The sequence below is a fragment of the Sarcophilus harrisii genome, chromosome 5 (assembly GCF_902635505.1).
Source record: "Sarcophilus harrisii chromosome 5, mSarHar1.11, whole genome shotgun sequence".
In the NCBI taxonomy this organism is placed as follows: domain Eukaryota; kingdom Metazoa; phylum Chordata; class Mammalia; order Dasyuromorphia; family Dasyuridae; genus Sarcophilus; species Sarcophilus harrisii.
Window position 1 is genome coordinate 201,869,026 of NC_045430.1, and position 13,003 is coordinate 201,882,028.

General features: G+C 33.4%; 1 protein-coding gene across 1 annotated transcript in view; it reads left to right on the forward strand.

The window, feature by feature from the left end:
* LOC116419424 (polypeptide N-acetylgalactosaminyltransferase 11-like) overlaps nucleotides 1-13,003 on the forward strand; it is a 91,628-nt gene that overhangs the window by 38,055 nt on the left and 40,570 nt on the right. Inside the window, exon 5 of the mRNA XM_031939466.1 lies at nucleotides 8,844-8,969. Coding sequence (XP_031795326.1) covers nucleotides 8,844-8,969 — 126 coding nt within the window. The remainder of the gene's footprint in view (nucleotides 1-8,843; nucleotides 8,970-13,003) is intronic.

Consider the following 13,003-nt stretch of genomic DNA (forward strand, 5'->3'; position numbering starts at 1 on the left):
CCATCTCTTGTTGCTATAATAAAACTTGTCCTTCCTTCAAGCTTTCCTGTTTCTTTTGAGGACACCATTATCTTCCCCATCGATCAGGTTAATGACATCAGAACCACCTTGAATGCTTCCCCCTCACTTCCCATGGCCAATCAGTAAACAAGTCCTTTCAAATTCTATCTCTGCCTCTCTCATAATCAGCCTCCTATATCCACACACAGAGTAATGGTCTTGCTTCAGATTCTTGTCGCCTGTCATTTAGAATACTTTAGGAGTTTCATAGTTTATCTTTCTGTTTTACTTTTCTCTCTCCAAACAAAACTACACACATGGACCTAAATAATCTTCCTAAGATCTGACCATGTTTTTCCTTGGCTCAAAAACAACATTTTATAGTTTTAATTTTTTTTAATTTTAAAATTTATTTTAAATAGTATTTTATTTTTCCAAATACATGCAAAGATCGTTTTCAGCATTCACCTTTGCAAAACACTATGTTCCAAATTTTTCTCCCTCCCCCAGACAGAAAGCAATCCAGTATAGATTAAATGTGTGCAATTCTTCTAACCATATTTCCATATTTGTCATGCTGAACAAGAAAAAAAATAGGTTAAAAGGGAGAAAAAAACACGAGAAAGACAACAAGTAAGCAAGCAAACAACAAGAAAAAAAGTGAAAATACTATGATTTGATCCACATAGTCCTCTCTCTGAATGTTGATAGCTCTTTCCATCACAAGTCTATTCGAATTGCCTTGAATTGTCTCACTGTTGAAAAGAGCCACATCCATCATTGTCATTCATCACATAATCTTGTTGTTACTGTACAATGTTCCCTCGGTTTTTGTGCCAGACTGTCTGGGCACACTACTTTAGGCTGCCAGGGTCTTACATATCTAGTCTTTGGGACAATAACTGGCTAAACTTTGGAAATGAGCCAATCCGGAGGTGTAAACAGTCTGTCTTTATTCAGTAATCCTCTTAGTGGGGGTAGCAGGGAGTAAGAGAGTGAGTTCCACTCAGAGCTGTCTATTTATGCTTCTTCTCTTCTGGGATTACCTTGTGCCCACCCACTCAGCACTGTCATAGGTGGAACCAGAGGAAGGAAGAGTGTGGAGTTGACTTGCACCCCAAGAGGCGATCTAGCAAGAGGACACACTCCTCGCCATCTCAAGAAACCTATAGCAGTTCCTTTAACTCCTGCAAGACACAGGCCTCAGAGGTGGGCCTGGGTCCACCCTGCCAATGGCATGCAACTACATGGCATATTTCAGAGAGAGAGAAATTCCCCTAACAGGTTTTATTTACTTCATTTAGCATCAGTTCATATAAGTCTTTCCAGGCTTTTCTGAAATCTGTCTGCTTGTCATTTCTTATAGAACAATAGTATTCCATAGTATTCATATGCCATAACTTATTCAGCCATTCCTCAATTGATGGACATACACTCAATTTCCAGTTCTTTGCTATTATAAAAAAAAGGGCTGCTACATTCACTTTTGCACATGTGGGTCCCTTTCCCTCCTTTAAGATCTCTTTGGGATACAGACTCGGGAGTGACACTGCTGGATCAAAGGCTATGCACAGTTTGATAGCCATTTGAGCATAGTTCCAATTTATTCCAGAATGATTGGATCGTTTCACAACTCCACCAACAATGCATCAGTGTCCCAGTTTCCCCACATTTATCATTTTCTTTCTCGTCATCTTAGCCAATCTGAGAGGTATGTAGTGGTACCTCAGAGTTGTCTTAATTTGCATTTCATTTGCAATCAATAGTGATTTAGAGCATTTTTTCATATCACTAGAACTGGCTTTAATTTCTTCATTTGAAAATTGTCTGTTCATATCCTTTGACCATTTATCAATTGGGGAATAGCTTGTATTCTTATAAATTTTCAATTCTCTATATATTTTAAAAATGAGGCCTTTATCAATGCCATAGATGTTAAAAAAAAAAAAATTCCCCAGTTTTCTGCTTCCCTTCTAATCTCTGCTGCATTTGGTTTTATTTATGCAAACATTTTAATTTAATGTAATCAAAATTATTCATTTTGTATAATGTTCTCTAGTTCTTTGGTCATAAATTCCTCCCTTTTCTACAGATCTGAGAGGTAGACTATCCCTTGTTCTTCTAATTTGCTTATCATACATCTATTTCAACCTTATCTAACATGTTAGATGTTGGTCCGTGCCTAGTTTCTGTCACACTATTTTCCATTTTTCCCAGCAATTTTTGTCAAACAATGAGTCCTTATCTCAAAGCTGGAGGTTTGGGTTTACCAAATATTTGATTACTTTAATCATTGACTATTGTGTCTTCTGTACCTAATCTATTCCACTGATCTACCACTCTATTTCTTAGTCACTGCCAAATGTCTTTGATGACTGCTGCTTTACAATATAGTTTTAGATCTGATATGGGTAGGCCACCATACTTTGAATTTTTTCCCATTAATTCCCTTGAAATTCTTGACCTTTTGTTCTTTAGATGAATTATGTTATTATTTTTTCTAGTTCTATTTAGATTCAAACATTTTTAAAGGCATGGTGTACATATCTTATAGCTCTTCTGGCTTACTCATGAATGGGTTGAAAAATTGATAGATGATTTACTACAATTCTGTTACTCTGTCTTGATTCTTCGATTTCTCTGATTTCTCATTTTCATTCTCTTTGGTCTTCTTCTTCCTCCTGCATTCAACAAGGTTTTGTCTTTGATTCTCAAGTCATTCCCTCTCCCTTCCCCCTCTATCTGACTCTATGTGTCTCTCTGTCTCTGTCTTTGTCTATATATGTGTGAAGTGTGTGTGTGTGTGTGTGTGAGAGAGAGAGAGAGAGAGAGAGAGAGAGAGAGAGAGAGAGAGAGAGAGAGAGAAAATCTAGGATCTCTGAGGAAAAACTTAGAATGAAGGGAAAACTGGAAAAATGACAGAGGACTAGGTTTCCATTTCTTGGCAAATAGAAATGTCACCTTTCTGTCAATTGGATCTGAATCCCTGACACTGAAGGATCTGATCTGCCTTGGAGGCCATTCTTTCTCTCTTTTTTAGGCAGAATCATCATTTTTATTGTATTAGCTCAGCCTACCTACAAATAATTGATATTTTTCCAATTCCAGTTGTTTACATCTGACTTTATTTGTGTGAGAAGTGTTTTTTATTTGTGTTCATATAGTTCTTGGGTTTTTTTTGACAAGTGGACTCCCAAATATCTTATTTTGTCTACAGTTATTTTAAATGGAATTTCTCTTTCTATTTCTTGCTGATAGGCCAGTAATATATAGAAATGCTGATGATTTGTGAGTTTATTTCATATCCTGCAACTTTGCTAAAGTTGTGAATTGTTTTGAGCAGGTTTTTAGATGATTTTCTAGGATTCTCTAGGTATATCATCATATCATCTGCAAAGAGTGATGGCCCATTCTAATTCCTTTAATTTCTTTTTTTTTCTTATTGCTAAATCCAATATTTCTAATACATTGGTGAATAATAGTAATGATAATGGGTATCTTGTTTTACCTCTCCTTGTATTGAGAATGCATCCAGCTTGTCTCCATTATAAATAATGCTTGCTGTTGGCTTTAGATAGATACAGCTTATTGTTTTATTTTTTAATTGCTTCCTGCTTTATTGCAAGTGAATTCAAAACATTATAATTGCTCTTTCTAACTCTGAAAAACAAGTTCCTTTCTACTGCTTAAAGTTAAAAAAAAATATGCCAAAAGTCATTCTGTAACAGAAACATAGTCAAATATACAAAGAATTATCCACAACCAAAGAAAAAATTGTATATATCACTAATAATAAGTGAAGTAAAACTATAAACCATAATACAAGCATCAAAAAAAATTACATAAGTTGAAAATAGTAAATTTTGAAGGGGCTCTGGGAAGACAACTGCCCTGAAACACTTCTAAAACTGTAATCATAATTACATAATAATACATAATAATCACAAAATTAATTATAATTACACAATAATCATAAAGTTAAATGTCTTTATTCACTGATGTCTCTACTGAGCATGTAATTTTAACAAAGTCAAGTAAATCTCCATAAATGGAAATAAAATAATTACAGTGAGTAACCCTTGTGATAGCTTAAAAAAATTAGTGCCTATTCATTTGAAACTGTATAAACAAATTGCTGCTTATTATTTTAAGGAAAGCTCCATTTATCCCTATACACTCTATGTTTTTAATAGGAATGAATGCTGCATTTTGTCAAAAGCCTTTTCTTGCATCTATTGAGATTATCATATGATTTCTATTGCTTTTGTTATTGATATGGTCCATTATGGTAATAGTTTTCCTGATATTAAACTAGCCCTGCCTTGCTGGTATTAAAAAACATTTGGTCATAATATATTATCCTGCTGATAAATTGCTTTAACCTCTTTGCTAATGTTTTATTTAATTTTTTGCATCAATATTCATTAGGGAGATTGGTCTGTAATTTTCATTCTCTGTTTTGTCTCTTCCTTGTTTAGATATCAGTACCATATTTGTGTCATAGAAGGAATTTAACAGGACTCCTTTTTTACCCATTTTCCCAAATAGTTTACATAATATTGGAATTAATTGTTCTTTAAATGTTTGGTAGAATTCACTTGTGAATACATCTGGCCCTCAAGATTTTTTTTTAGGGAATTCATTAATGGCTTGCTCAATTTCTTTTTCTAAAAGGACTAAAGGACTATTTAAGGGATTTATTTCCTCTTCTGTTAATCTGGGCAATTTATATTTTTGTAAATATTCATCCATTTCAGTTGATTGACAGATTTGCTGCCATACACTTGGGCAAAATGGCTCCCAATTATTGATTTAATTTCTTTTTCATTGGTGATAAATTCACCCTCTTCATCTTTGATGCTGGTGATTTAGTTTTTTCTTTCCTTTTTGTAATTAAATTAACCAAATGATTATCAATTTTGTTGGTTTTTTCATAAAATCAACTCTTAGTTTTATTTATTAATTCAATAGTTTTCTTAATTTCAGTTTTTTTAATCTCTCCCTTGAGTTTCAGAATTTTTATCTGGTATTTAATTGGGAGTTTTTAATTTGTTCTTTTTCTAGTTTTTTTAATTGTATACCCAATTCACTGATCTCCTCTTTCCCTATTTTATTCATGTAACTAGCTAGAGACATAAAATTTCCCCTAAGAATTGCTTTGGCTGTATCCCATAAGTTTTGGTGTGTTGTCTCCTTATTGTCATTCTCTTCTTGTTTGCTTGAGGACCATTCTCAATAATCTTTGTTGCTCATTTTTCCCATAACCAGTAATTTCCCTGAACATTAAAATTTGACTCCAACTTTACCCAAAAATATCCTACAAGCATTAATATTATTAAAGTAATGGTCATAAGACAGGTTTTATTTTACCTGACAAAAACAGAATGAAATAGTGCCTGTATTAATATATAATTAGGAAAGGTCTTTTCCCCTTTCCAGAGGGCATCAAGCAAATTCTTCATCCTGATAGCTCCTAACTTTTTTTCTGGATCTATATTGTCCACATGACTCATATTATCTGTGAGGGGATAGGTCCTGATTGCTTTTCAATGTATGTGGGTCTCAGTTATGCCTTTGTCCAAATCTAAGTAAGCCTCTTTCTCTGTTTTCTCCTCTCACTGAAGTACTGAATACCTTTCTCCTCTCTTTCTGATTCAAGTCTTCTTTTTTCTTCCCAGTCTATATCTGGACTGTTTGCATTTTTGTTTTTCTACTAGTAGTTTGCATTCTTGTTTTTCTTCCCGGGTTATTTTTACCTTCTGAATCCAATTCTCCCTGTGCAACAAGAAAACTATTTGGTTCTGCACACATATATTGTATCTAGGATATATTATGACATATTCAACATATATAGGACTGCTTGCCATCTAGGGGAGGGGGTGGAGGGTGAGAGGGAAAAATCGGAACAGAAGTGAGTGCAAGGGATAATGTTGTAAAAAAATTACCCCGGTCTATATCTAGTATTGGACTTTTAATGAACTTGATTCCCTATAAATTGCACATAGGGATGGAAGTCTACAGACCAGCATCTATGTTTGCGTATCTCTCTAAGTTTCTGTTTCTCTTGCTGTTTCCTGAATATCTTCTGTTTCTGTGCCACATTCCTCCACCCTCACTTTCAATTCCTGCTTCTTTTTAAATGCCAAACTCTAATAATATGTGACTTCTATTATCAAGAGGGTGTCAATTCAGTAATCCTTACTTATGCTTCCTAAACAAGATGGAGAATTAAAAGAGTCCATATCTTGTAGGATATTCCACAAGTGATGCAGGAGACAAAGAATAGGAAGGACTTACTCTGTCTATAATGCCCTTTTGCCTTTAGGAACAAATAGAGTGAGTACAAAATGCTCTGTCTGACTTTTAAAACTCATCATTTAAACTTATCCCAACTTACTTTTCCAGGCTTGTTGTACATTACTCCCTTTTCTGCAGAGTTTTTTGAGAACAGGGACTGTTTCATTTTTGACTTTATATACCCAGTGTCTTGCATAGTTTCTATAGTTCTATAGATTCATAGTAGGTCCTTAATAAAATGTTTGTTGATTAGTTGATGCCTGGGCATACCTTTTATACAAGCAACTTCCAGAAAGTAAGAGAAAGAAGAAACTTTAAAGAGCTTCTAGTTCTTATTTTACAGGCAAGGAAATAAACTTAAGAAAATATTAGTGACTTCTTCCAGCAAGAAAAGGTGTAAGAGAGGAAACAGCCTGTTTTACAAGATCATAAGTGTCAAGCTTATTCCCTTTCTTTTACCACTTTCTTATCTATAAAGGAGATAGGAATAAAAAGAGGACAAGGTACAAGAGAACAGAATGGAGGGACATAGCTGTTAAATTTAAATTAATTGAGCAATTAATTTTTATACATTTAGCAATAATTACTATGAATGTAAATGGAATGAACTTGCCTTTAAATGGGAGAAGGCAACAAAATGATTTAGAAAGCAGGATTTAAGACATTAATTGTTCATATTTAAATTGAACTAATATAATAAAAATGTCAATGCTACCTAAATTAATTTACTTATTCAGCACTACACTAATAAAACTCCCAAAAGAATATTTTATAGAGCTAGAAAAACAACAAGAAAATTCATATGGAGGAAAAAAGTTCAATAACTTCAAAGGCAATAATAGAAAAAAAGTAAGGAAGTGGGTACGTGATTACCTCATCTCAAACTTTATTACAAAATGGCAATCATTAAAATGATTTGATATTGGCTAATAAAAAGAGAGGTTAATCACTAAAACAGATTAGGTAATATAATTTTTACTAATAAAGGCCTCATTTCCAAGATATATAAAGAACTCATTCAAATTTATATGATTAAGAGTTATCCTTACATGGATAAATAGTCACAAAAAGAGTCAATTTTAAAGAGGTGAAGAAGTTAAAATGCAGAAAGGGACAAACATTTTCAGACACAGATAATTTAAGAATTTGGTTTTTTAAAAAATATCTACATAGATATTTATTGAAGGAATTTGTTTTTAGATTGTTTTAAAATTTGTTTAATGGGGAGGATAATGAGAGGAACAAATTTTTTTAAATGATACAAAAACCCAAAATAATAATATTGCTTGTTTACTGCTAATAATTAAAATTGTGATATTGTATGTGATTTATATGTCAATGGATCTCCTCTCCCCTAACACATGGACTGAATTTAATTTCAGGAGTTTTGTCTAATAATTGTATCTATGGTACATTGCTCTTACCTTTGTGAAGTTCAAAATGTGGCTTGTGTCTCTTAAGTGTCTTTTGTGACCATAATGGGTCCAAAGCAATAAATAGAAATGATTATTAATGGTACATAAAGATTGGTGACTAATATTAAAGCCCATGAAACAAATCATAAGTTATAATCCCCCATCTGGTTTGGAGTTGTTTCCTTCCCTCTCCTTCCCCAGAGGTTCAGTCTTAATCACTGCAAACTCATAGTACCAATTGGTAAAGTTCTATTAGTATGAGTAGAGTCAAGATCTGGATGAAAGGTAACTTCTGTATATTTCCACCTATTTCCTTGAAATAGGAGTAATGACCCAAGGCTAATGATTTTTGGCTGATATCTCTTTGTATATATCATAATTTTCATTGCATTCAGCTTGAAATTCTGGATTATTGTGGCTCCTGAAGGTCCCAGTTTGGGTCTGAAACTTTTTTGGTTTTCTGTTGGTAGCTACCACTAGTTCTAGGTTCCTTTCTCTTTACAGCAAAGTTGCCAATTCCACACACTATCTACCCCATGCTCAAGCCACAACTAATGGCTTTACATGTATATGAATGCTCAGGCCTTTTTTCCAGCCACCATAAGCAGGACTCCTTTGAGGATAGTTGACTTCTTTTCAGTTGAATCCTTTAAGTACACAATTGCTGCAAATGCAAGACATTTTTTTTTATTTTTGAAGTGCTTTCACTATTGGTTTGCCTTTCCTCTCCCTTTTTGCAGGTAGCACAAATGAAGTATTAGGTTCAATTAGGAAGGGCTGAGTTCAAATCCTACAACAACAATTATTAGCTGAGTGTCCTGAGACAAAGCATTTATTTTAACCTCTCTTAGTGGTGAAAAATTGGGATGATAATGACAGCATCTACCTCACAGAGTTTTTGTGAGGCACAAACGAGATAACATATGTAAAGCAGTTTGCAAACTTAAAATGCTATATAAATCCTAGCTATTATTATTGTTATTCAACAAAATTTTTTTAAAGTAGATTAAAGGTTCTTAATACAAATTAACATTCACCTGATCTATGTTATATTCCAGCAAATATAAACTAATTGTGGGTCAATAATTATGTGGTTGTGTCTCATAAATATGATTATTCTTCTATTTTTAGATTATTTGAAAGAAGACCTACATAAGTATATCAAAGAAAATTTTCCTGAAAATGTTAAATTAATAAGAAATTATAAACGAGAGGGATTGATTCGAGGAAGAATGATTGGCGCAACTAATGCTACAGGTATGATATACTGTCCTTTTTTTCTTGGCTAAATGGTCACAGAGACAGTGTGTGGATACACTTAAAGTCCACCGATTCTTCCTTTGGCTTAGCTTAAAGAGCCAGGCATCGATTAAGTCACAGGAGATGCACCCATATCTCAAACTTGATTCTGGTCCATCCCATAGATGTTTGGGAATTTAACCAGGATCTGTTGCATAGCCAAGCACAGTAATGCCATTTGTTATTATTTGCCTTTAAAATATCAATCCATGTTGTTTACTTGGTTTTTTTTTTCTTTCTTGTGGTTTTTTCTCTTTTGATCTGATTTTTCTTGCACAGCATAACAAATGTGGAAATATGTTTAAAGAATTGCATATGTTTAACCTATATTGAATTGCTTGCTGTCTTGGAGAGAGAAGAGGAAGGGAGAAAAATTTGGAATGCAAGATTTTGCAAAGGTGAATGTTGAAAACTATCATTGCATATATTTGGAAAACTATTGAAAAAATAATATTAACCTTAAATAAGCAGCAATTAATACTAAAATACAACGGAACATTGTTGCTTTGAAGTGTTAAAATGTGTGTGCTTTCACTGTTCAAAATGGCAAACACAAACTGACCTTAAACTTAGGGTCAGCTTTCCCCACATTAGAGATATCTGCTTTCCATTTGGAGACATGATTCTTATATACAAATCTGATTAAGAGATAATTATAAAATTTTCTAGCACAACTGACTCATCCTTGTACCCTGGGATTCAGAGACCCCAAACTTGCTTCAAAAGACAACTTAGTCTGTTTTTAATTTTAATAGGCTTTGGAAAATAGGACTGTTTTTTGTCATAAGCAAGAGAATTGCCAACAATACAAAATACAAATTACTTGTGATAGATTCTGTTCCATTGGGTTTGAGAGGAGGTAGATTACAGAAGAGGGAATAGTTCTGAAAACAAATTAACACTAAATGAAATTTTGTTTTTACTTGAATGAATGCATCTGAACTGAATCCTCTTTCTGGCTTTTTGCCTGAATGGCAAGAATTAAGAACTGAAAATTTACTAGTTCTTATTGGCTTAGAATTAATTCAGCTTTTCAAATCAAATATTTTCTAGGCCTCTGGGCCATTCTCAGCCTTCAATTGTCCTCTGCATCCTGACTCTTGATTTCCTAAGATGCACTGAAAAATTATCATGTGTCTTTAAAAGTCTCCTCTGTGTTTAACATTACTTTTCTGCATTTCTTTGATTTCCCTTTACCAAGTTTTGTTTTTGAATTGTATTTTGAATTGAAACCTGAAAATTTTCCCTGTTGGAGGTTAACAGAGAGATTTAGGACTATAACTTTTTCTTCAATAATCCTTTTGTGATGTTGAATTGATTTTCAGAAGCCTCCTACGCATAAAATTCCATCAATCTTTTCCCCTTTTAATCTAACCAGGACAAGATGAGGTTAAAGTGATGAGAAAGAAAAGTACCCCATTAATTTGTGGCAGTTAAAACAAAATGTGGTTAGAATTTAATCACATTAGCCAAAATCATTGGTTTGTGAGGTTTTTTAGTATTGTTTATTCTATGTCCTAATAAAAAGTTAATCTTCAATAAGTTGCAACTTTATTAGATTCAATAAACATTTATTGAGGATTTATGTGATAGATGCTATAGATAGAAAGATGAATTAAACCCAGTCTCTTTTCTCAAGATATTTACTGTCTAATAGAAGAGATGACAAGGTTCTATATATCTATAGTACAAATTAGGACCTAGATTCAAAAACAAGATACTCCATCTCTTGGCTCTAGACATTTTCTCTGGCTGTCTCTTATTCCTAAAATGCTTTCCCTTCCTTAGTTTCTTTCAAGTGCAAACTAAAATCCCATCTATTTTAGGAAAATTTCCTAATTCCTCTTAATTTTAGCGGTTCCTTCTGTTAATTACTTTTTATTTATCCTACATATAGCCTATTTAAACATAATTATTTGTCATCTCCCATATTAGATAATGAACTATTTGAGGTCAGAAACATTTTTTTGCCTTTTTATATTTTTAGTACTTAGTATAATTCCTGATACATAGCATAATAAGCACATAGCAAGTGCTTAATAAATGTTTATTGACTGATTGGCAATTGTCTAAGAGAGCTCCAGAAAAAGTGCTGTGAAAGATTTGAGGGACTTCATTATAGAAACTCCACATGAGTAAGTCTGGAAAGATTGGAAAGATTTCACATTGACAATGTGAACAAGAGTGGAACTGAAGAATTTTAGGAGTTAGGGATAGTATGATTCCCTTCAATTAAGAAAAAGGGAAATTTTCCAACCTTTAGAAAAACAGCTAAGAAGTTTTAGAGTGTCCTAAGAGGCTAGACATGTTGATCACAGTGGTTGTACTAACTCCTGTCTTTGAAGAAGCCAGGGTCTACCAGGTAGGTAATTGGAAGGAAGTGAAATATTTGCATATACTAATCCCTTCTTCCCTGGGGCAAACCATGACTTCTAAAATCCTAAAAATAGTGCTACAAAATGAGTATTCACTTGTTCCTTTGAAAAAAAGCCACAATCAAGCATACTAAAAAGAGAATATATCATCTTGCCAACAAAGGTCTATAAAGTCAAAGTTTTTTCCCCCCCAGAAGCAACATATGACTGTGAGAGTTGAACTATAGGCCGAGTGAAGGCAGAATTGACACTTTTGAATTGTGGTGCTAGAGATTTTTGAGAGTCCCTTGGATGGCAAGATCAAATCAATTAATACTTAAAAATTTAGATTATTCACTGGAAGTTCAAATACTAAAGCTGAACATTAACCACTTTGCCAAAATAAATGCAAAGGTATGACTCATTTGGAAAAGCCCCCGATGTTGGGAAAGATTGAAGGTCAAAGGAAGAAAGGACAGCAGAGGATGAGATGGATAGATAATGTCATGGAAACAATGAACATGAACTTGGACAAACTTCCAAGAAATGGTAGAATATAGAAAGACTGGGAGTGCTGTGGTCTGTAGGATCACGAAGAGTTGGATATGACTGAACAACTGAACAATAACACCATAATTTAGGTCTTCGGAAGAATATTTTTTCAGTTACTAGCACAAAGACTTGGGATCAAGAGATTTTTTATAGTTTGCAAGTCTTTACTTCTTTTGTTTATTGAACTTATCCAAATTTATCAACTTGTTTTCACCATTCTCCCCTTGCCCATGTTTGAATTGAAGTGACTAAACTTTATAGTTTATGTTAGATTAAGTCAGAAGGCCTTGAGTTATTCATGGCATTTCTCTTGTCATCCTTTGCAACAGATATTAACACATAAATTACAATTATCCTCATGGTGATCTTTGGACTTAATGCTCATTGTGAGCATTACAAGGCGAGATAATTTAGGTGTCCTATGAAAAGATTTTTGTGGTTGTATGCACAATGGAACCAACTCCATGGAAAATCTATTTAGATTTCTATTTAGCCACTCCTTCCTTATGTTGTTTCTCTACTGTTCCCATAAATGAATCATTGTACAGGGAGACGATTACTTACCACATATATTTGTCACTGTTGTGGAGAATATCTTGCACAGAGTGGATTCTCTTTTATTGGAGGGATTCTTCAGATACTCTTATTTGCAAAACCCCTTATTTTGATTGCTTCAAGCCCAAGAAAACTATAGAATTTTCTTAGTAAGGTTTATTCTGCATAAAAGAATTGTTCCTAACACAGAATAAACCGGTGGAATTATAATATGTAGTTGGATGCACAGCCCATTGAACTAGTTCACAAATACACACACACATACAAACATACAGATATTTATAGACATAGATATACTCACACACATAAATACACATATAGACATAGATATAAGTATGTGTGTATATATATATATATATATATATATATATATATATATATGTCTATCTATATCTATATATCTTGGACAAACCCTTCAGATAGACAATGAACCCCCCTAGAATTAAATAGATATAAAATAAAAGGTGATTTACCTCCTATCTAGTAACATTGTTTGGGCAGATTAGAATAGTGCCTCTATGAATGTTGACT